Source organism: Vidua macroura, chromosome 11 (assembly GCF_024509145.1).
Source record: "Vidua macroura isolate BioBank_ID:100142 chromosome 11, ASM2450914v1, whole genome shotgun sequence".
Taxonomy (NCBI): domain Eukaryota; kingdom Metazoa; phylum Chordata; class Aves; order Passeriformes; family Viduidae; genus Vidua; species Vidua macroura.
Genome location: NC_071581.1, coordinates 15946299 through 15970645, shown reverse-complemented (window position 1 = coordinate 15970645; position 24347 = coordinate 15946299). Strand labels below are relative to the sequence as shown.

At 42.8% G+C, this 24347-nt stretch overlaps 1 protein-coding gene across 6 annotated transcripts in view; it reads left to right on the top strand.

Moving 5' to 3' along the window:
* Nucleotides 1-24347, top strand: part of CTCF (CCCTC-binding factor) — a 34889-nt gene extending 10542 nt beyond the window's left edge. For 3 of the 6 annotated variants that reach the window (XM_053987567.1, XM_053987565.1, XM_053987566.1), the window contains 11 exons: nucleotides 1179-1273; nucleotides 10681-11473; nucleotides 12104-12274; nucleotides 12913-13046; nucleotides 14343-14463; nucleotides 15251-15400; nucleotides 16728-16888; nucleotides 17295-17477; nucleotides 17869-18004; nucleotides 20586-20753; nucleotides 21762-24347. In XM_053987567.1, the coding sequence (XP_053843542.1) occupies nucleotides 1220-1273; nucleotides 10681-11473; nucleotides 12104-12274; nucleotides 12913-13046; nucleotides 14343-14463; nucleotides 15251-15400; nucleotides 16728-16888; nucleotides 17295-17477; nucleotides 17869-18004; nucleotides 20586-20753; nucleotides 21762-21943 (2253 nt within the window). In that variant the 5' untranslated portion in view covers nucleotides 1179-1219 and the 3' untranslated portion in view covers nucleotides 21944-24347. Of the gene's footprint in view, nucleotides 1-1178; nucleotides 1299-10680; nucleotides 11474-12103; nucleotides 12275-12912; nucleotides 13047-14342; nucleotides 14464-15250; nucleotides 15401-16727; nucleotides 16889-17294; nucleotides 17478-17868; nucleotides 18005-20585; nucleotides 20754-21761 lie in introns of those variants that run through there. The other 3 variants (XM_053987568.1, XM_053987569.1, XM_053987570.1) reach the window with 3 other exon arrangements.

Sequence of the window (24347 nt, the reverse complement as noted above, 5' to 3'; positions counted from 1 at the left end):
ACAGAACCTGGCAAGGATGCAGCTTGCATCAGCAGTCTCAATATGCCCTTAGCAGTGGAGCACACCCCATGTATCCTCTGAGCATTCTCTTTCCTGGTCAGGGCCTGTATGTAGCATTTGTGATTTTTGCAGAGTGAGTGTTAAATAAAAAAGAGATAATTTCCAAATTTTTTAAAAGCTCACTATCACTGAGCATCCACAGCTCCCACAAACCATTACTTATCAGTAATGCTCTTTGAAGTTGGTAAACAATTAAAAATAGACTTGCCAAGTAATAAATGCAGCCAGGACCCAGACTTGAGTGCCTTGTACTAAATAAATGGCAGAAGAACCTGGAGGGGAAGCACTTAAATTCAAAGGGTGTGAAATCCAACACTGCTTGGCCCTCATTACTGAGTGCAGCAAGAATACATGCCTCTCTTGAGAATTACTCCTCTGAACTTCCTTACCATTCCCAGGGTTTTTAGCATGTGTGCACACTGCAGACTGACAAGGATTACAGAAAGAAATAAGGTGCTGTCTTGTAAATATTGTATTTCTGTAAATGTGAATATTTTAAGTCCTTAATTAATAAGGGTAATGAAGCTTGCTTCAGTGAGCAGAGAGCCTTGTCTTCCTCAGGGTGGCAAGGTTAGAACTGTGTTAGAGCTGATTTTGTTATTTGATATAAGCAGTATATCCACTGCTGCATTGATAGTGTGTAAGGAGTGATATTTGCTCTCATTTACACCTCTTCAGTAATAAAAACTCCTTCAGTGTGTGATGTGCTATTCCACAGCACAGGACAAAGAGGCCATCTGAAGTAGGCAGAGCTGGGTGTAAACTGTCATATTGCACTTGTAATCTGACATGAGGCATCCACAGCTTTGTCAGAACCCTAAATGCTAAAGAGTTTGAGAACAGGTAGGTAGAGAAGCTTGTAAAATGAGATCATTCATCCTAGTGAAAGTATTAAAGCTGATTAAAATATTCCTTTGGTTTTGCTTATGGTTCTTTTGGTAAGTGAAGGGGTCCTCAAGCAGTTATCAATGCTGCTCTCTTAGGGGTGTGGGACTACACCTTTGTTAAACAAGCATTAAATATTGACCAATGCTTTTATTTCCCCCCTCCCTCTTCCCCCCAACCCCCCTTACCTTTCACTTTTATGTAGTTTCACTAGTTCATCTGTTCTGTTCCAGAGTGAGTTCTGACCTCAGGAGCTGCATGAAGAATAGCCAGCATGAAGAGAACAAATCAGTCCAGGCAGAAGTGCAGAAGCGCCAAGAACATAAATGTAAATTGAGGGGGTTTGAAGTGTGGTATGTGTTCCATGCTGAGGCAGTAGTTTCCTGAACATAAAGCTTAACATTGTGCTAGTAGAAACCTTTTTGCCCCACTTCTCTTTTGGCTGCCCTTAGTGTTGGGGCACACCAGGGGCCTAGTCTGGATTGAAATAAGTATCCTTGGCTGGGTGAGTTGTGGCCTGGATTGGTTTTCTGACCAGTAGCTGCAGTCTTGAGTGCTTGTGCTAACATGAGGAATAGTTGGGCTGATGAAAGGAGTGAGTGGGCAGTTTAAAGGCAGGGATGGTTTCTTTGCAGAGTGGGTATGTTTGGAAATGGGACCTTACTGCTTTCTGGGAAAAAGGGTTTTTTTTCTTCCAAGGTTGATTGCCTTGTGGGATTTTGGGGTTTTTTTGCTTCATCTGCTTTGAAGGTTGATTGTAGCACTTTAGGGCTTGGTGTATGAGAATATTTGGAATACAAGTCCATATGAATTAGGGGTGTTTGTAGAACAATGAAGCTGCTTAAAATATCAGCATGAGAGTCACTTTAAAGGAGTCACCTGGGTTTGATTCTGTTTATGTCTGCTCCAACATTTACTAATTCACACTAACTTTTCTGTGATTCAAAAGCAAGGATGTCTTAATTTAGGCTCTGGGAGTTTGTCTTGTCCACCACCCTTTTGCCACAGGTGCTTTCAAAACTCTCCTGGAATTTCCTGTTCCTGCTGCAACAGCAGTAAACTGCACCTCTGTGTTTGACAGCCTGACATTAGGTTAACTAGCACTCACTTTAGTTTTCCTTATGTGCATCAGGGTGTGATTTGTGAGGTGACTAATAGTGCATGGGCAGCTATTGTTCATGGGGTAGGACCTAAGTTATCATCCCAGGGATAAGCACTTCCTGCTCCTCCAATTTGAAGCCTGAATTCCCTTGTCCTGGTAGAGCATCACTACTTAGTGATGAGTACATGTGCAAAGATAAAAGAAATAGCTGTTCCCCAAAAGTTTATTCTTGGATACCTGTTCATCTAAGTGAAGCCTTAGAGGAAAACAAAATCCAGATACTTATTATGAAGTCTCTAGAATGCCATGAAACTTGTTACACAGGTCTTTTTTCAGGTGTAGGAGTGGCTGGTGTTGCCATTTTGGTATCATGCAACACTACATCAGATGGCCAAAGAATCCTGTTCTGCTCAGACTTATTTTGAAGAAATAACAACTTCTGCTGTTAGCAGTTTGCCAGTAAATTAAATGAAAGCTTAAATTAATGTGTGATGGGAGAAATGACCACAAATACTTGTTGATAAAACTAAGAATCTTTTCCAGTATCTACCTACAGTATAAGGCTTCACTTTCTGTGGCATTGGATTTTACAGGCTGTTTAATGTGCAATCATTTTTGATTTTCAATTTAATGCCTTCACATATTCTGGTGGTCTTTCATGAGCTTCATCACTTTTACATTATGAAGACCTGTAAAAGGGAGGGACTAATTAGTTTTATGATCCAACATCAGATAAAAAGAAATTCCTTTGTGATTGCTTCTTTTAAAGTGTAAGTCTTCCTATATTCTACTCCTGATTAGATTGCGTGTTTGTCCTTCTGAAATGGACTATCAGGTTAGCAAAACATGATGGCTTCCTTACTAAATTACAAAAGGAAACTTAAAAAAAAATATTGGTAAGAGTATATTTCATGTGCATTTCCCACCTTTCAGTAGAGAATTCTCTGAATGAATGAAGACCTAGTGTCATCTAGTGAGATGCACTAGCAGTTATTGAAAGAAATTGAACAAGTTATTGAAAGAAATAGTGAAAAAATAAAACTGAAATTTGGAAGAATGGCAGATAGGAACTAAAGGAGAAATTAAGGAAGAATGGAACAAATTTTAAGAACATTAACTAATTTTGTCCCTATTACCTTCTCATTAGACCTTTAATTCTCCAAATCTAAAATAAAAGCAAGGAAATAAACTATTCCAGAAATGAAGCTGGAATGCTTTCATCAGTCTGCTTTCTTCATCAAGGCTTTCCTTGTCAGGTTACTGGATATCCCAAGTGACTTGAATATGTGTGGGATTTGTTGTCAGTAACTGCAATGATGTTTATCTTTTGTTCCACAGTGCAAGTTTCAAGCAGTTGACATTATTGTATCTGCTTTTCTCTCCATTGTAGGCTGCAGCTTATTACAGCAGAATTAACAGTATTAGTTCTGGAAGAGCCATGATCTGGGGCTTTCTGCCACTGTCAGGTGCAAGGATTAAGAGGGAGCTTGTTCAGCAAACAGCTGAGGAAAGATGTGGAATTGAGTTTCCTTCTGCCTGGCTGGGGGCCCTGGGTATATACTCTGTTTCCATGTCTTGCATGAACTCCCTGAGTTTCTGATCCAAAGTAAAAGGTCAGCTTTTTTTCTGAGTAATTACAGGAGATCACAGGTATGTGCTGCTTGCTGACTGAAAAATAGGGGTCAGTGCTGAATGAAGCTTCTCATTGCTTTGTGTCATTTCATGAGACACAATGAAATTGGGAAGATCTCTGCTGGGATCCCTGGGCAGGAGTAACAGCCAGGAAGATTTCTTCTGTAGGTTACAGGAGGAGCAGGGAAAAAAGAAAAGGGGGGAAGTAGAGAAATGGCACAAGATGCATTTTGATTCTAACACTGTACCAAGCTGGCTATGGGCGAGGAATGTCCTGTAGCCAGGGACAGGCTTGGCTGTGCCCTTGGGAGTTTGTAGGGGTCGAAGGTAAAGATCACCTTTGATGACATCTGGGCCAATTAGTTCTCGATCGAGTTCATTATGGTGAATTATTCTGTCAGTGTGAAGGAAGAAGCTGAGAGCAGCTCTTGGAACAGTAAGTGCTGTGTTTAGCTGTCTTACAGAGACCATGAAACTATTACACAGGTTAAAAATCTAGTCTTGTCAGTAAGGATAAAGTGGATTCCTCTAGATGTCAGTTTAATGTAGGGATCCACTTAAAAGCTTTGAATCACTCCCTAGAACAATGTGCTCTTCTTGCCCTATTTAGACCAACCTCCCAGCACAGACACCTTGGTTAAGTAATCTCCACCAACACTGACTGTCTTCTCTGATCCCCTCACAGGGTCAGCACTCAAGGAAACCATCCTTCTACAGCTCTGCATTTTCCAGTTGCAGCTCTCATTCCCATAGCTGGCTTATGTATTTCTTGGGGCATAATCTTGACAGGCCCCTTTTCATGCAGAGGAAAAGCAAAAACATTTATTAACCTGTGGTATAAAGTTCGCTTTTTTACTTCTAGGTTTCTTGCTTTTCATTATGCCCTCCAAGATGCTGAAATATTTCTCAGAATAATTGCTTAATAGTGGGTTAATGAGACTACCTTTTTGTTTTCAAATCTGCAGTAAATGTTTGTCCATTTTACTCTTCTTGTTTGTTTTCAGTACCAGTGTTGTAAGCGGCAAAGAGGAAATGAGAAAACAGCTGGAGATGGGTGTAGCAGTCATAACCAGTGAATATGGAAATGATTGCAGTAGCCAAATGAAAGCCTTAAGCTTTTACTGTGAGAAAATTACTTAGTGAAAGAAACTTACCCAATGTTTTAGTTTCTCCTGTTGGTAGTAACTCTTTGGTGTTTTGCATGTGAAAGGCACAGCTGGCCTGTTTGGATGTATGTCTGTCTGCTTTAGAGTAAGTTACGCTCACGCCACGTTCATCTCTTACCAGGGTAGCTCTGCTGGAGGAAATGGAAAGGCTGCCTACCTGTTAAACTGCCTAATCTTTGGCTGTGCTTAGCTGGGAGACTTTTCAGGGAAAAGATATGGCTGTTTCATGGTGGGAAGGAGAATGGCCAAGCACTCCTGCAGTTAATCTGCATCTGCTCATGCCCTAAAATACTTACACAGACATGTGCGGACTGCAAGCAGGGGAGAAAAAAGTCTGTTGTCTATAAACCCTGTTGGATATGTTCGGGTTTTTTCCAATCTTTCTCTTGCTTTAAGTGGCATATACAGTGCATAACTGTGGATTCTTAGTTGAGGTTTTTGTTTATTCCTCTATTCAGCTTTCAAAGATTCTCATGGAATGCAGGAGAAACATAAGTCTCCCATGTTTTAACATTAGGCTTTATTTCCACTCCCATGTAATTTTTGATAAGTTCATAATCTACAAGTCATGTAGAGAAAGAACTGACAAAGCCATGTCAGTTTTTGAGTGGGATCTGTATGTATATTGACTTGAATTCAAGGCCTGAATATGATGCCAGGTGATAGGGTTGTTTGCACTAATGTAGCTGCTGATACTTTTCATTTTATGAATGTCAAAAATTTACTGACAGCATTTGGCTTCATTGTGTCCATTGGAGTTCTAATTTTTTTTCTCAAGTTAAGTGCATATTACAGCATTAAATGTACTTTTCAATTGCATTAGTGTCCCAGCAGTTTTTATTGAGACTATGCCTTGTTTGGCAAAGATAAATGTTTTTGTATAATTTGGTACATGAAACTTGATGCAGTTCAAGGTTCCTTAATTTTAATGTGGCTGAGAGGCAGGCAAATGCTTCTTTGATAGTAGCTTTATTATAAATACCACCACTAAAAAAAATAGGCACTGGCACTAACCATCCCTGTCACTGGGTTTGTACTTTCTGCATTGACAATGACAGCAAATTGTTTTTAATGCTTCTACAATTCCCTTCAAGTACCTAAAGGGGCTTCAAGAGAGGTGGAGAGGGACTTAGGACAAGGGCATGGAGTGACAGGATGAGGGGGAATGGATTCCCACTGACACAGGGCATGGTTAGATTGGATATTGGGAAGAAAGTGAGCATATCTGGGCTGAGACTCTCCTGTGCTGTAGTCAGCAGGACAGCTGGCACTAAATTGCTTTCTCTCAAGCAACCTTTTGGTTCCTTTCATTAGAATGACGTGTCAGTTGTATGAAACACACAGCACTTCATATTTCTGCTTGTTCTAGCTTTTTAGATGAGCTGTCCATGAGCTGTCAGAGCAAGCTTAGGTCTGTTGTTTGGATGTCACTGCTCCTTACCTGGCTAATTGGATTGTGACAGTGCGCTGAGCTGTTCGGTGTCACGGTGTCTCTTGGTAGAGCCTGCTGAGTGAGCCTGTGTGTAAGGGCTGGCTTGAGATATTAGTGGGAATTGTGTTTCAGACCTTCTTAGATATTTTTTTGGTCATTCTCCTTATTGTGGAATATTTTCTCTTTTGCTTTTTTATCCAATCTTGATTTACTGCATCTTTTAACCTGCTGCTTTGTTTTCCTTTTTAGATTCAGTCGTTGTGGAACCGAGCTGTTGGTGTAAGGTAGCAGTAACTGGTAGGAAGGGAGCTGGAGACAAAAGCCAGAAATAAAAAGTTGAGAGAAACTCTGCAGTTTTTATTCCTGGTGTTCTGCTATAATGGTCTTAGTTGTAGCAAATGGCACATGTCCTCCAATAAATGTAAAACTTGCCTGTGAGACTCACTTTATGAAAAAGGAGAATTACGGTAAAGAAAAAAATGAAGCAAAAGAAGTAGCAAATTGTTCAAGACAGAGTGATTGAGATGTGGCATGGACAGCCAGTGCAAAGCTCGCTGCAGCAGAGATGGAGTCTTTACAGAGAGCTTATTTAATAGGAAAGCACCATACATTTTCCTCTCAAGTTTAGGGTACATCCTGTGTCCCCACCCCGCAGTTGAAGAATTTTGAAATTTGTAAATCCACACTTCTTCAGAGGAAATCTCATCATTTTCCTGAGATTTTTGAGCTGTCCAAAGCATCAAGTGAGATGGCTCCTATATATTTCTGTTATTGTGATATTTAGTATATTGTGACATTTCCCAAGTGAAAAGAGTTTGGTTTAAAACCAGACATTTTCAGATGCACTGACTTTGAGGGAAAGGAACGGACTATAGTCGATACTTTGGAATAGGCAGGAGTAAATGCTGATCTGCGTGCTGAGTGTTGGAGACCAGGGAATCTGAGTCAGGATGCAGCAGCAGGCAGGGACAGTGGAAGTGGCAGTGTCAGGATGCAGCATGTGCTGGGACAGTGGAAGGGGCAGGCAGGGCTAGAGAGGTGACATGGGGGTGGCAGGGTCAGGTCCCTGCACTGGTGGGCAGGGGACAGTGGAAGTGGTGGGCAGGGATGGAGGTGGCACAGAGATGGCAATGTCGGGGTGCAGTGGCAGGCAGGCATGGAGGTGACACGGAGGTGGCAGTGGTAGGCAGGGATGGAGGTGGCAGTGTCAGGGTGCAGTAGTAGGCAGGGATGGAGGTGACACGGAGGTGGCAGTGTCGGGGTGCAGTGGCAGGCGGGGATGGAGGTGACATGGAGGTGGTAGTGTTCGGGGTGCAGTGGCAGGCAGGCATGGAGGTGGCAGTGTCAGGGTGCAGTGGCAGGTGGGGATGGAGGTGACACGGAGGTGGCAGTGTCGGGGTGCAGTGGCAGGCGGGGATGGAGGTGACACGGAGGTGGCAGTGTCGGGGTGCAGTGGCAGGCGGGGATGGAGGTGACACGGAGGTGGCAGTGTCGGGGTGCAGTGGCAGGCGGGGGTGGAGGTGACACGGAGGTGGCAGTGTCGGGGTGCAGTGGCAGGCGGGGATGGAGGTGACACGGAGGTGGCAGTGTCGGGGTGCAGTGGCAGGCGGGGATGGAGGTGACACGGAGGTGGCAGTGTCGGGGTGCAGTGGCAGGCGGGGATGGAGGTGACACGGAGGTGGCAGTGTCGGGGTGCAGTGGCAGGCGGGGATGGAGGCGCCGGCCCCAGCCCCGGTGCAGTGCCGCTTCTCGCCGCTCGGCGGCAGCCGTGCCCCGCCGTGTAACCTCTGAGAGCCGTGCGACAGGAAACGGGGTGAGAGGTGACAGAGGGACAGGGAGCAGTAACGGGGTCTGAGATTCTTTACCGGACGGCTGTAAGAGTCCATCCATTCCTTTCAGGCAGGTACACCCCTCACTGTGAGTGTCTTTAACCTGAGTCTTGCTGCAGGTATTTCCTTGGTCTCCCTGTATACCTGCATTCCTAGGCTGGCAAACTTCCTGACAATGTGAGCTGCATGCCAAAGTCTTCATGTATGCCAGTGTCCTGTTCCTTGGCAGACACAGGATTTTCTGCTTTACAAGTCAGAAGTGGTGCCTTCCTACTACTCCACTATAGAATCATAGAGGACACTGGCACATTTTGGCCTGTTGGCTTGCTTTCCGGTGACTTAGCAGCGTTGTTACCAACTGATATTGACAGTGGATGTGAAGGTCCTTGTGAGGGCTCCACCTCTGCTCAGAGCTGCCTGTGCTTTTATCAAGGTTGCAAACCTCTGCTCGGCACCAAAGTTGCATTAGCTTTGCAGATGGACTTTTGCCATTTTTTCCCTCCATCTTACATATTTTATTGTTATCTCCTTGCCCATTTACCACGTTTTTATGTGTTGTTTAGCTATGTCCGTCCTTTTTTTGTTCAGACACTTTTGGCCACCTGGAAAGTCTTCTCTTCTCTCTGCAGATACTTAAGATAATTGTAAAACACTTCTGCAGTTGCTGTAGGCCAACGACCTGCTCTGTTCTGCTTGCCTGCTGTCTGGTGTTAAGTACTTACATCATCTCGTGTACTTCAGCTGTTTGTCCATACGGATTTGCTCCGACTTGAAAAGCTGACGGGTGGTAAAGGAAAGGAGAGGCGGGATCCCTGCAGGGAGTGCGCATGAAGCCATATGTTGGTATTCCTGGGTATCTGGTGCCCTCTGGAGACTGTGGCTGCCCACGACATCACGAGTGTCAAGACACCATGCTAATTTATGTCCCTAGTCTGAGCAAGCTGAAGAACAAGATGAGCTGTATTGTTTTTACAGCAGGAGTGGAGGATACTAGAAAAGACAGTAGAGTAAAAGCAAAAACTCTCTAAAAATAATAGCAATTACATGTCTTAGAATTTTTAAAGCTGATGGAGACTTGATAGCTGTGCTTCATGTTTACGTCTTGTTTAAAATCAAAATTGAGTACACAAGATTAAGCGTAGATTTGAAAATAGTATGGGGATTTTAAAGTGTTGCATTAGCAGGGGTGATTAAATATTTATATTAATTCACTTAGCTGGTCTGAGAGGCCAGTCAGTCTAGTGGGAAAATACAGAAGTCTCGTAGCAAATCTGGAACTGGTTTGAGGAATTTTTCACAGGCTTAGTAAGGAAGCTGGGTTTTTTGTCACTTTCTTTTGTCACTTTCTTCTTACCCAAAATTTACCTTGGTACCTTATTAATGCTTAATGAGGGGTATAAGAAATGGTATCCTGATGAAGGGAAAGTGTTTGGTGTGGTTAGGGACCTCCTTTTATTTTTACAAAGTAAACCACCTGGAACAGAGATGGACTTAAAAAATGCTCCTTTACTATAATCTTATTCCTTTCATTTGGGAAAAAGACAGTTGCAAAATTATAATTTCTTTTAGCTCTTACTACTCTTGAAACAACCTTTCTGCATAACGAGAATACAGGAGTTTAATATTTTTCCCCAACTGCAGTGAAGAACACTGGGCGATCAAAAATCTCAGTATTATGTTTGCATGCAGCTACTGTCAGAGTTACAGTTAAGGCCCACCAAAACGTTGAACTTCTGTGTTGTTGTTTGTTTGTAACTGTATGGATGGATTTAACACAGGTGTCATGAGATCCTTAGAGTCCAACCAGCTCAGTCCACATCATTTACACTGAATTAAGATTTTACCTGAGCTGTGTCTCCTGCTATGGCTCATTCAGCCAAGGAGAAGAGTGCACAGTGCATCTTGAGATCCACTCAGGGCCCAGCAGTGCCAGAGGTGGGAGCAGGAACTGATCTCCAGGCTGGTGACAAGAGACATATTTACCTAACTCCTTTATGTCCTTATGTTGTTCAGAGGAGTTTAGACTTGAAGTAATAGTAGTTTGATATTAAATAAGTGCAACTTATGTTCTTGGGCTTAATTCTTAGTGCCTTTTCTTCCTGGAAAAGTTCTACAGTTCTCAAATGTAATACTTTCTTTAAGGTTGGCTTTTTGATTTTAACAGTGTGGTAATTTTGTATCTTTAAAATTCATAGCCAGAGAGTGCCTCTGGTACTGCTAAGCTATGTGAAATGATTAAACAAGCTCAGTAAGGAATAATGTTGCTGTGCATCTTACTGGTGGGATTTGTGGTCTTTGAGAAACGGGAACATGTGTATCACTTAATCTCTCTTCCTTGCTTTCCTTCCTTTCCAAGAAGCTGATACAGTTGTCCCACTGCAGGCAGTGTTCTGTGATTGTCTTGGTTTGCAGTGATGATGGGCTTGTGGAGAAATACAGCTCTCTGTTCCTGTTTTCTGAATATGATTGGGATGAGTTGGGTGTTTCCAGCTGGGCAGCTTGTCCTTCTGTGGGGTTTGTGCAGTTGTTAAATACATTGGATGGTGTGCAGCATTCATTTTCTTGTTTTTACAGCAGGAAGGTGAAATGGAAGGTGAGGCAGTCGACGCTATTGTGGAGGAATCAGAAACTTTCATTAAGGGAAAAGAGAGGAAAACCTATCAAAGACGCCGTGAAGGTGGGCAAGAGGATGATGCTTGTCATATACCACCAAACCAAGCAGATGGAAGTGAAGTGGTGCAGGATGTCAGCAGTGGGGTGCAGATGGTGATGATGGATCAGCTGGATCCAACTCTTCTTCAAATGAAGACCGAAGTAATGGAAGGTGCAGTGCCTCCAGAAACTGAGGCTACTGTGGATGACACACAGATCATAACACTTCAGGTTGTTAATATGGAAGAGCAGCCTATAAACCTTGGTGAGCTTCAGCTGGTCCAAGTACCTGTACCAGTGACTGTACCTGTTGCCACCACGTCTGTGGAAGAACTGCAGGGAGCTTATGAAAATGAGGTTTCCAAAGGAGGCCTGCAGGAGGGGGAGCCCATGATCTGTCACACCCTCCCTTTACCAGAAGGCTTCCAAGTTGTGAAAGTGGGTGCTAACGGTGAGGTGGAGACACTGGAACAAGGTGAACTTCAGCCACAGGAAGATCCCAATTGGCAAAAAGATCCAGACTATCAGCCACCAGCCAAAAAAACAAAGAAAAACAAAAAGAGTAAGCTTCGCTACACTGAGGAAGGCAAAGATGTGGATGTCTCTGTATATGACTTTGAAGAGGAGCAGCAGGAGGGTTTGTTGTCTGAGGTTAATGCAGAAAAGGTGGTGGGCAATATGAAGCCACCAAAACCAACAAAAATTAAAAAGAAAGGTAAGTTCCCCATCTGCAAATGGATTTTGAAAATTCTTTTGTTGTGGTGATTGCAGTGTGACTGAGGCGAATGAATATGTGCAAGTGGGAGGAGAGCAGACATGCCCAATGCTGCTTGCTCACAGTGTAATAGTGCTTGACTGCAGTGTTTCTTGAGCACACCTCCTTTCTCCTCTCTATAGGCTGACAGGGAGATAATTTTCCACAAGTATGATATTGTGGCATTTATATTCTCATACAACTCTGACTGAAAAGATTGTTCTCTTTGCTCTACTACACATATAACAGTTTGTGTGCATGTTTTACATCAGGAGCCAGTGGTATAATTAATTCTGTGGGCTTTTTCATAACCAATTGCCAGATAAGGTAGATGGTGCAAAATACAGTAATAAGTATGTTTGATTTTTGTTAAAACTGTAAGTTAAGGATCCCTTTTTAGAGTGCAGAAGGAACATTAAGTGCTGGCATGCCAGTGAAAATTGAATCCAAACCAGCCACAGGCAATGCAGTTGGATTTAGTGGTGCATGGTGGTTCCTTGCAGTACTTACACCCCCAAGAATCTTTTCTCTTGTGTTACACAGTAGACCACACTACTGACAAAGACTAAAAACGATTTCCTTCATGACCAGGTGTAAAGAAGACATTCCAGTGCGAGCTGTGCAGTTACACTTGTCCGCGTCGTTCCAACTTGGACCGCCACATGAAAAGCCACACCGATGAAAGACCACACAAGTGCCATCTCTGTGGCAGGGCTTTCCGGACAGTCACGTTGCTGAGGAACCACCTCAACACTCACACAGGTACTCTTGGTCTTGCATGCATTGTGTTTATAGAGTCTGCTCTGCCATCAGCATAAATAGATTGAAGGTAGACCTTTCTTGTTTTCCTGCTTTCTCATATGGAACAAGCTAAAAAAGAGGAAATGGCATAGTTGTTTTCTGCCTGGCCAGGTCAGGTGCAGAGCTTATCCTGTTCACAGGTACAAAATTGACCCTGGGCTTGATCTCAAGTTACCTGAAGTTACAGATATGTTTTCTTTGCCTTGGGCATTAGCACTCATGTTTTCCTCTTGTGCCTTACTGCCAAAAAAAAAAGAGTGTAATTCATAATCCCTCATTTTCTCTGCTTACTGAAGTTACGTCTAACTAGCTGGTTTCTAATGTGTAAACAACCAAGTGGTACAAAAATAAAGGAGTCTGTTTTGTCACTGAAAGGATATTAATTCTCTAAGATCTTAAATCTATTAGTTATTCATACAAAACCTCTGACTTTTGTGCATTCTGTTGCTCTAATTTAATCTTTCAGAACATAAAAGTAGTGTTGCTAATTCACTTTAAAAACAACAACAAAAAAAAATCCACAACCAGCACTGTCCCATATTTTCTTTTGTCACTAAATCTCTGTGTCACTGTCTTCCTGTCTTGCTGCACACCGTTAGGTACTCGCCCTCACAAGTGCCCAGACTGCGACATGGCCTTTGTGACCAGTGGAGAATTGGTTCGGCATCGCCGCTACAAACACACCCACGAGAAACCATTCAAATGTTCCATGTGTGACTATGCCAGTGTGGAGGTATGGGACTTGTTACAGTGCTGACTGTCTCCTTGTGCACTTCAAAGCTTGTTCACCATGTGTTACAAACCCTGTTCTTAGGCATTTCCTCTTTGGCCATTTGGTTGAAAGGCTCTGGGCAAAAGAAATTATAAATCAGGGCTGCTCTTGGAAGCAAATGGTGGGCTTTCCTCAGTGAATCAGAATGCAGTTTGAGATCACTTACAGAAATTCTAGGTGATAACCATTTCCTCTTCGGAGACAATAGTTGTCACAGTTTCTTAAATGATTCATCCTTTAAGCTGATGGCAGGAATTGTAGTGTGCTTGGTGTTGAAGGAGACCGACATTTCCTGCTGCAGGGGGATATCCTTTCAGTCCACAGTGCTCTCCCATTTTAGAAACATGCATTCTGCACATCACCTGTTTATGCCATGAAGGTGTCTGTAGCTAAAACTAATGAACCTTTGTCTCAGTATCGGTGAAAAGCAGCTTTGCTAATGTTAGATGATAGCTTAATTTGCCTGAGCAGATTAGACATTCTTGAATGCCTTCCCTCCATGCAGTATTGTTAGATATTTTATAGGACAGCTTTTATACTGTGAAAGGAAATTTAGCCAGATGATGAGCTACATAATTTTTAAAAAATGGGATGTCTGCAGTGGAAGAAGGCTACAGTGGGAGAGCTTGTGTAGGGGCTTCAGGGTTTTTTTTTCCCTACCCACGCTATGCCTGCAGTGCTGTCACTTCAGGTCCTGTGGTTTGAGTGCTGAATAAGTTATGTTGCAGAGGTTTTCATAGTATAAATTAGGAAAGAATAACCAAGTTGGTCCTTATGAGGTCATGCTGCTTTTTGTAGGCATGAGTTGATGATTAAGCAGTGTGATCAGGCTGGAGAAGAAAATGCCATACTGTTGGTGTTCTTGCTTTGAGCTGGTTTAGTACCTTCTAAATAAAAGCAGGAGGAGAAAAGAATTAAGTTTCCCCACACCAACAGGAGAGGCACCCCGTGTCTCTCCAGGATATTTTAAAATTTCAGGCTGTCTTCAGATGTTGAGATGGTCAATAACAGTAAGGTGAGCACAGAGTCTAAAGGCCTCATTGAGTGTGGGAACAAGCATCAGGCAAGGCCAGGAGGTGAGGTAGAGTGGACAGGAGCAAGTGGCTGTGTGCAGTGGGAAAATGGCACTGAAATGTGCTTGGATGGTTTTGTGCCTAAGTAAATATGAACTGCCTTAAACTCTTGACTGGTTTCTTGTGGTTTTGGCAATCTGGCCTGCTCATTTGTGCTAACTTCAGCCTTGCCCTTGGCTTCCAGGTTAGCAAATTGAAACGCCACATCCGTTCGCACACCGGGGAGCGCCCGTTCCAGTGCAGCCTGTGCAGCTATGCCAGCAGAGACACCTACAAACTGAAGAGGCACATGAGGACCCACTCCGGTACTGATGCCCTGTTCTCTTAGTGTCAGAGTGCTGAGGCTGCAGTGTCTGCTGACACAGAGGAGACAAATATTATTGTGTAGTTTAATATAAAACCTTTATAAAGTGTGTAGCTGAAGAGAATGCACCACGTTTTGTAAGCACTTGTAAATTTAAAACCGGGTTGAATTACTGCACTGAGAAATGAGCTTGGTGGATTCTGATTTCTAGTTCGCCTGTGAGGTGGTAAAATGCAGGCACCTCTAGTATGAACAGAAGAAACAACTTCTGTTTGCAGTGTTCCAGCTGAAGTGTAGAGCCATTTGCAGTTTCATGCCTCAGTGCATTTTTAAAAGCATCTCATGCATGTTAGTTCTTAAAGATGCTAATTTTTCTTCAATATAAATAGGGACGATTTTAGCACAGAATGTTACTGCAGTGCCAAATTAATCATATTGCTAAAATTGAAGGGGAGAAATATGTCCTTTTATGTATACATGAACATTCAGAACCTCCACCCCAAAAAATCTGATGTCACTTGCTCTCTTCTGGCAGCATGTAGGTCTTGCCTGTATTTCTCAGAGTAAGAATAATTTAACTTCCTTAAGGATTTAACTTCAGTTTCTTTGTAGAAAAACACTTACTGTACCTATAACTTGCAGAGAAATATGTTATTGAGTACTTTGTAGAATTACAATTTCTGTTGTCTAGCTGTGTGTTGCAAGTTTCTGGGAGTTGTTTGGGGCTTCTTGGTGAGATTTCTTTTTAATAAAAGTACTTGTTCTATTTTTTCCTTTTGCTCCTGAAGGAGAGAAGCCATATGAATGTTACATCTGCCATGCTCGCTTCACTCAGAGCGGTACCATGAAGATGCACATTCTGCAGAAGCACACAGAGAATGTGGCCAAATTCCACTGTCCTCACTGTGATACTGTTATAGCGAGAAAGAGTGACCTGGGTATGTGTCTCCCAAACGTGGCCATTTGCTGAAGATGGTACAAAACTTCCCAGAATTAGAGTTCACATAACCCAACTGCTGTCTCCTAACCCAAAACCCAGTGTAGTAACTGCACAACATGAAGCACAGCTTCACATATGGGGCTGGTAAAACACACCTTTAGCTTACCATAGCTCCTGCAAGTTAGAACAATTTTCAGTTTCATCTCATTATTTGAGTCTTTTTTTCCAAACATGCAAGGTAAGTTACTGTTTGCCTGTAGATACAAGGCATTTATTGAACTTGGACTGAGATTTCAACAGCATAAGGATTGGGATCTGAAAAGCAAGAAGATCACTTGGCTTAACCTCCTGCACATTGGAGGCCATTAGTTTTCATGCAGAGATATTTTCATCAAGTCAAAAGATTTTAATTAGAGCAAGTATTTAACTTTCCAGGATTTGGAGCTGTGTGCTCAAAAAAGCCCTGAGTCCTTGCAGTGGGGCATTCCTGATCTAGTGCGCAGTGCCCCGTGTGATTCCAGCAGGCAAGCTCTTATGTTTCTAGAAGGTGACAAACAATATTGTGCTTGGAGCAGCTGAGGGAAAGGAAGGAACCACGATTTGGCAGAACTTTCTGTCTTTAAACAGAATATCACCCAAGTAATGGGAAGGCAGGCTCCCTTCCAGTAAAGACAAGTGCTACAGTGAGAGGCAGTTTGAGAGGAAGGCAGTCAGTTGATGTCAGGAGCAAACAAGCTGATTTACAACAGAGGAAAATTGATGTTAGCTATGAAGAATTTTTCTTCTAATAATGCTTTAATCTACCCTAAGCTACCTCGTGCAGCTGTGGTATGCTCTTAGTTGGAGGATTTTAAAGCAGTGACTAAAACCTTCTGCGGATTATCTGCTGGTATCCCTGTTGCCTTCTAGTCCTGTCACTCTGATTTCTAATCCCACTGAAAATCCTGTTTCCCCCACTGAATTACCTGGCTTCTGGCTGTATCCAGGCAATTCAAGTTAGTCTTAAACATAGCAGTCCACAAGACTTTAGTTTGACAATCATGTATCATCAAATTAAGTATCCTGAATCAGCACAGATTGCAACTAATAACCAAATCTGGAATCCTGTAGAAAATCATAATGGAGTTTTTCTGGGAGCTCTTTCTGTCTAGAAATTATTCTAGTTGGTTTTACTTGCGAGTCCTTCAAGTTTTTAGTTGAATCATAAATTAACTATTCCACTGTTTTGGCTGAGCTTGAGAGGGAGGATCACTGATGAACTGTGGGCTCATCTTTCATGCTTGGAAAGCCATAGTGGTGAAAGCTTTTGGTTCTTTTTCCTGTAGGTGTCCACTTGCGGAAGCAGCATTCCTACATTGAGCAGGGCAAGAAGTGTCGCTACTGTGACGCTGTGTTCCATGAGAGGTATGCCCTCATCCAGCATCAAAAGTCCCACAAGAACGAGAAGCGCTTCAAGTGTGACCAGTGTGATTATGCTTGCAGACAGGTAAGCTGGGGGCATTGGCACCCCTTAAGAGTGTTAGGACAGGAGCTGAAAGTGCAGGATGGAAATCTTATCTTTTAGGTTTGACCAGCTGTCAAGATCAAATTAGCTGTCTAAATTTTTTGAAGGGTGTAAAGGAGAGTACAAATGGCCTTTTCTTGGTGTGATTCTGTCCTGTACAGAAGAACCTTCTAATTCATAACCTTCATGTACCCCTTGACTAAGGAATAAGAGTCCATATAGGATGGGAATAGCTAGGACTGAATATGCCATCAATCAAGGTGTTCTTGCATTGTTGTGGAATCATTCTTTTCCTGATATTAACCATAAAATTTTGGCCTTGTTTTAGCTGAAAATTCACTTTTCTATATCCAATTACATGAGTTTCCATTTTTCCTGTCCATGCCAGGAGCGGCACATGGTCATGCACAAACGGACCCATACTGGAGAAAAGCCTTATGCCTGTAGCCATTGTGATAAAACCTTCCGCCAGAAGCAGCTCCTCGACATGCACTTCAAGAGATACCACGATCCCAACTTTGTCCCTGCTGCCTTTGTCTGCTCCAAGTGTGGCAAAACATTCACTCGCAGGGTAAGGGAATATGCTTTGAACTGGGGAGGGTTGGGATGGAATGAGGTGCTTTTAGCCACACGGAGGGAAATGTTTACCCAAAAGGAAAGATGGGTGAGGTGCAGGGTAAAATATGAATCTTTTAATAGAGCCCTTCTCCTTGAGAGGGAAGGAGAGGAGAGAGAATTGAGAATTGGTACCAACGAACATTAGCGTTCACATCATGAGCAATGTGGAAATGCAACTTCATTCATAAAGTTAATGAATGCATCTGTTTCCCCTAAAGAATCTCTCTTTAAAAAGCAAAAGACAGTTACCAGAAACGTGTTTGAAAATACAGAGCCAGAATGTCTGATCTTGAATTGGATGCATGTTTTAACTTTTCTTGTGTTTTTGATCTTCCACCGAATAGAACACAATGGCCAGACATGCTGATAACTGCTCTGGCCTAGATGGTGGGGAAGGAGAGAATGGAGGAGAGACAAAGAAAGGCAAACGTGGCCGAAAGAGAAAGATGCGTTCTAAGAAAGAAGATTCTTCTGATAGTGGTAAGAACAGCTCAGTACCTTCTGAGAGTTACAGGTCTGTGATTCACTGTGTGTGTTAGCTGCTGGTTTGCCAGTTCTGCAGGTTTCTTCTGGCACTTGAAAGAGTCTTGTCTGGTTGGCAAACACAGAATATGGTGATACATGGCCAAGTACAGAGGGATGTACTGCCTGTGAGGGATAATAAAGATCCTGCTGTCCCAGGCCTGTTCCAAGACAGTAGTTTAAAAAACACTTTCTGACATCCCTTGTGTCAGCTGTGCCATTCCTGCCCTGCCTGTGTGGGAAATCTCTGGTGATTTTTTTGAGTCCCAAAGGAGGCTGCGTGGTTCTGCGGTGCATTGCTATGAAATGTTACTTGATCATTCTTCACTGTTATTGGGTGGCATGTCCCTACAACTCCACCACTGAATAGTTTGGCTACTTCTGTGGAGAGAGGCAGGCAACATCCAAGGGAGTGGTGGAGATTAATACTGTATATGAAGGAAAAACTCAGTCCTACTCCTGTCTCCTGGTAGAGGAAAAACTTCCCCGTGTCTTCAACAGGAAGAGCCAAGTAGAGTCTCAAGACCAACCAGTTCAAAGATGATTTTGCAAAGGGAGTGTTGGTGATTAGTCTTTTATCTGGAGTGCTTTATGTAATTAATCAGGGGGTGTAAGTTGGGAGAACAGGGGTATTTCTGGCTAGACAACGCATATCTGAAAATCTCATATGGGAAACAAGTTTTAGAATGAGTGTGATCAAATGATTTGCAAACCTTGATTCAAAAACTATAGAAATTGATGCTTAAACTCATGTTTGTATAGATTTTTGGGAAAATTAATTAGGTGAATTAAGCACATTTAACTAATTATGCATTTAAAACATGAAAACGTAATGGAGGCAGGGTAAAATAATTGATGGAAGGTAATTCAAAATGTGGCATTCTGGAGTATTGCATTCTTAGTACCTGATTTGAAATCTTCCTGGGAGTTCAGCCTGTTCTGAAAACTCACATTTTATTTAGTTGGTTTGGTCTGAGTTCAAAACAGTTTTTTGTGGGGGAAGCTCGCCAAAAGTCAGTTTTTTTAATGAGCTGATGATATGCAGTGAATGATGCCCAGGCTCTAGGCTGAGGGAATCCCCTCAGCCTCAATGGAAGTGGCAAATCTGGGTTGACCTCAGAAGTCATTTGATAGGTATGAAGAATGGACCAGTGAGAGCTGAGTAGCTGTAAGAAAGATGTGTGCTGATCACCTGCTTGAGGAATTGCATTATTCACTGTTCTGTTTATTTGGAGATCTGCAGTTTCATGAGGTTTGGCCACTACTAAATACCTAAAAATTATGAGCAAAGCTGGGATGAAATAGATCTGTGTTAATTGAGGTGGGGTGGGGGGAGACCAAATAGTGAATGATAGTTTTGTCTCCTGGCTGTCCAATGTTAGACAGAATGTTAATTGATGGACATTGAGTTGAGGGAGAATGTCAAGAACCTCTAAAAAGGTGGGACCTGAGAAATCCAGTGAATAAATTCCTCATGAGGGATATCCCTTGAGTGACTAAAATCTTGCAGCATGTACATGCTCCCAGGGTGCGTTGGGGTTTTTCCCTTTAGTCAAATATAAGGAAGTGTCCCTGTGGCTCATGTATTCTTGAGTGAAGCTACTCCTGTAGTGAATAGCCTTAAAAATTTAAAGGTAATCATTTTGCTGTCCAAGCAATATTATCCTCTTTACATCTCTCACTGCTTTTTGTCTGCTCTGGGTTTGCCCAGAGCATTCAGAATGTGTCAATGGTCCTCACCTATTATGTTTAAGGAGTGTTGTGAAGAATAAAGTGTAGAGCTTGAGGGTAGGAAATGCCTGTTGGGTTCTCCTGTTTCACAGAGATCCTGGAATGGCTGCTACAGCACTTTGCATGGGATCTACCTCTTTTATCCTCTTTCCCCTCTATTTTCACCACACTTCTTGAAATCACCTCATCCCCTCCCCTAAACATCCTGCAAATAGTCCTGTGTGATTCCTCTTGCATCCCATTGTGTCCCAGCCAGGAATTCCCCAACACCCCATAGAACCAAAGGTGATCTCAAGAGCTGCTTCCCTTGACTCATTGGGATAGGTTTCATGCCTGGTGGCTCTCCTAGGAGTGTCCTGGACAACAAGTTTGTTCTTCAGAAGCTGTGAATTTGGGCTCCCACCTTCCATTGTGCAATGCTGTGCTCCTCTGTGTTGTGCAGGTGGGACTTGGATGGGCAGGTGGGACTCTGATGGGTTTGGGAGTAGCTCAGCCATTTGTTATTTGGTCTCCCTTGTGCTGTTGTTTCTGAGCTCCTTTGTGCATGTGCAGAGTAGCTTTTACCACATAATCTAACATAATTTAATTACCTTTTGCTTTCTGAAGGACAGCTTGTTCCCTCTGAGGGTAACAGATTAACGGTCTGTGGCAACAGCTTCTGAACAAAGGCCTTACTTGCCTTCTTTCTCAGCAGAGTTGACTCCTTCAAATCCATCCCTTTTGAATGGGATTTGATGGTACTTCTCTGTAGATGGATGTGTTTTGTTCTTGTTTAAACTGAAGATTTATCTGACATCCTTTCTTACAGAGGAAAATGCTGAACCAGATTTGGATGATAATGAAGATGAGGAGGAGACAGCAGTAGAAATTGAGGCTGAACCAGAAGTTGAGCAAGAGGCTCCTGCACCACCTCCCAGTAAGAAAAGAAGAGGAAGACCACCAGGCAAAGCTGCTGCACAACCAAAACAATCCCAGCGTAAGTCACTAATTGAAGCTTACCTTACCCTGCTTGCTTGAGCACCTTTTTCCTTGCATTTGGCCGTTCTTGTAGATGTGATCCCTGCAAATGAGATTATTTTAAAAGTAGGTAACTGTACTTGTCTCTACATTGCTAAGAACTCACCTTGAAATTTATTGCAAGGGTTTCCTGGTCATGAGGGAACACGGCCACTTCAGGCTGTGCTAAAAGAGAAAGGCTGTTATTTTTTGTTTAGTATTGTTTCATTTCATAGTTATGCAAACTGCTCATTTCTTTTTGTACCAGTTGTGGTGTCTCTGCCAACATACAGTCCTTGGGAAAACAGCTGTCAGTAAAAACATCACGGTGTTCTTACCTGGCTAGCTTTTGCAGGTATTGCCACAAATGAACTTGCTTCAGGCCCTTAGTTCTCAGCAAGGACCAGTGCAGGTGTTGTTTCAACTCCACAGGGATGTGGTTAAGAATAGACATTGTAACTGTGCAAAGTCGAAATAAATAAATTTTAGGTTCAAAGTAGGATAGGAAATTAGTTCCTTTAAGGAGGTGTGGTGGCTTCCTCAGGGGCTTGGCTGTCTGCTCAGTGATACAAAGTGTGGCCTGTTTTCTCTGTGGGGTTATTCTGTGGAAACATTTAAAGCTGAATTTGTCATCACTAAATTCCCCCGAAGTTTTTGCCTTAGGCCCATATATCGACATGGGGTTTGGTTTCGTTCATTATTCTGCGAAATCCATTGTTTGAAAAATGTTTTAATATGAAAATGCACATTGGAACTGTTGTACTGGGGGCCCGTCTTCATAAAGGGGCAAGAAAATAGATGCTTGATGCTTGGTGAATGAGGTGGGTTGAATTGCTCCCCACTGATGTGGCAGTGCTTGCAGTGGGCCTCACCTTCCCTTGCCATGGAATAGTCTTACCAAAGACTTGCTTGAGGCATGCAGGCTGGCTCTGGAAACAGTAAAATAATCTGTTTCTCCCCCACTTCTCCTTTGTTTTTGCCCTTCCAGCTGCAGCAATCATTCAGGTTGAAGACCAGAACACTGGTGAAATTGAAAACATTATAGTTGAAGTGAAGAAAGAACCTGATGCAGAAACAGCAGAGGAAGAGGAGGAAGCTCAGCCTGCTGTAGTGGAAGCTCCCAATGGAGACCTCACCCCTGAGATGATTCTCAGCATGATGGACCGGTGATGGAGGAAGACCACGTTGGCTGACTGAACTGGCCTGGGCTGTGTTTAAGCGGCTCAAATCTATTTTTTTCCTTTAATCTTTTTTCTTGGCTTTGGGAAGTGCATCATTTTAGACCATTTTACCAAACATACTGGGAAATAAAACGATGTTAGAATGTGATTTAACTAGAACTTGCTGTTTTATGTTAGCATTACAGGATCATGGAACATTAGGAAATATTTTGGAGTCCTTGAGGGTTTCCTCGGAGATGCTTGATTTAGTTTTGCTCTGAACTGCATTGTAAAGCTGGTCCAAGGGCCGTGTTTACATGCACCAAGTTTTAATATACAGAAGTGGAAGCCTTGACTAGATTATGTGGAAAACCACTCCGGACTTGCCCTTCCAGTTCCCAGAGTCCTTGAGCCTCTTCTCTCAGTAGTGTTTTTAACTGTAAATGCAGACTTGGGAGGGTTCTAGACTTTTGAAATGTTTTTTTGGTTGGTTTTTTTGTTTTTTTGTTTTTTGTTTTTGCTTTCTCCCACTGAGTAGCTCCGGTTCTCCAAGTCGGCTGCACATGGTAGTTTTGGCATGCTCCAACTGGTTTCTGTCCTTAATATGCTTTGCTTTCTGCAAAGCATTTCTGTAATGGTCAAGCTTGTAAATAACTTTTTTTTTTTTACATTTTAATCTTTTTCCATTAATTAAGAGGTATGCAAAAATGCAGTTTAAAGAAACCCCAGTATTCTAATTCCTTTCAAATTAAGTGACAAGAGAATTGATAGAGTGTAAATGTTGGAAAAGCTGTTGATAAGGTAGAGAAAATACCCAGACTATTGCTTGCAGAACAAGAGAAACCCACATGTGAAATCTGTTTTTGAAGCACAAAAAAAATTGTATTTTATAGAATCTTAGACTGGCTTGGGTTAGAAGGCACTTTTACAGACCATCTAGCTCTACCCTCCTGCCACAGGCAGGGACACCTTTCACTAGACCAGCTTCCTCCGAGCTCTGTCCAATCTGGCCTTGAACACTTCCAGTGATGGGGCAGCAATTTTCTCTGGACAACCTGTTCCAGGGCCTCACCACCCTCACAGGGAGGAATTTCTTCCTAATAGCCCATCTAACCCTGCCCTCTGTCAGCTTAAAGCCATTCCCTGTTGTCCTGTCTCTCCATTCCCTTGCCAAAAGTCCCTCTCCAGCTCTCTTGTAGGATCCCTGCAAGGTTCTGTAAGGCCACAATTATGTCATCCCAAAACCTTCTCTTCTCCAGGCTGAATAACTCCAGCTCTCTCAGTCTTTCCTCATAGGAATGGTGCTCCATCCCACAGATCGTGTTTGTGGCCTCCTCTGGACTCACTCCGACAGTTCGATGTCCTTGTCCCAGGGATCCCAGAGCTGGATGCAGCGCTGCAGGTGGGGTCTCACCTGAGTGGGGCAGAGGGGCAGAATTCCCACTTCCTGCTGCCCACTGGGCTCTGTATGCAGCCCAGCACACATGGCTGGGCCATGTCCAGTCTCTCCCACCAGCTCCCCCAGGTCCTTCTCCCCAGGGCTGCTCTGGATCTGGTCATTCCCAACCTGGATTGATCCCAAGGGTTGCCCCAACCCAGGTGCACCACCTTGCACTGGGTCTTGTTAAGCCTCATGAGATTCCCAAGGGCCACTGTTTGAGCTTGTCCAGGTCCCTCTGGATGGCCCTGTCCTTCAGGTATGTCACTGCACCCTAAGCTTGGTGTTACCAAACCTGCTGAGGTTGTACTTCATCCCTTCATCTGTGCCATTAACGGTGATACTAAATAACGCTGGTCCCAGTATGGACCCCTGAGGGGCACCAGTCACTGCTGTCCATCCAGACTCTGAGCCGTTGACCACTGCCCTCTGGATGTGACCATCCAACCAATTTGAAACATATAATTAACCTTTTTGAGTTATAATTTCACAAATACATTTTCTTTGCTCTATCTTGTAGTTGTATTTTGTGTTTATGAATCCTATGTTAAGACAAAAGTGGTGATTTATGAGTGGGTCACTGCAGCCCTCAACCTGGGCCAGGAAATTTTATTAATAGGTCAGTAATTCTACAATTTTTGAATCTCTGATAAAGACGAAAAAAGGAATAATGTGAAATACAAATGATGCCTGTATATGAAAATGTCACATGTTAAAATATGTAAGCTTTTTATAGAGCCTCAGTCTTGCTGATTTCAAACAAATTTTTCTTCTATGTATCGCTTTTAAGAGAGCTATCAGTTTAGCTATCAGACTCTAGGTTGATGCATTTTTGTACTTAGCTGTACTGTGTGATATTTTTCATTATTTTAGGAAGCCAACATGGGAAAAAATACTGTTATAAAATATGTAATGGGGTTTGAAAGCTGGGAAGGAGAATATACTGCTGTACAGCTAATAAATAATAACGGATTAA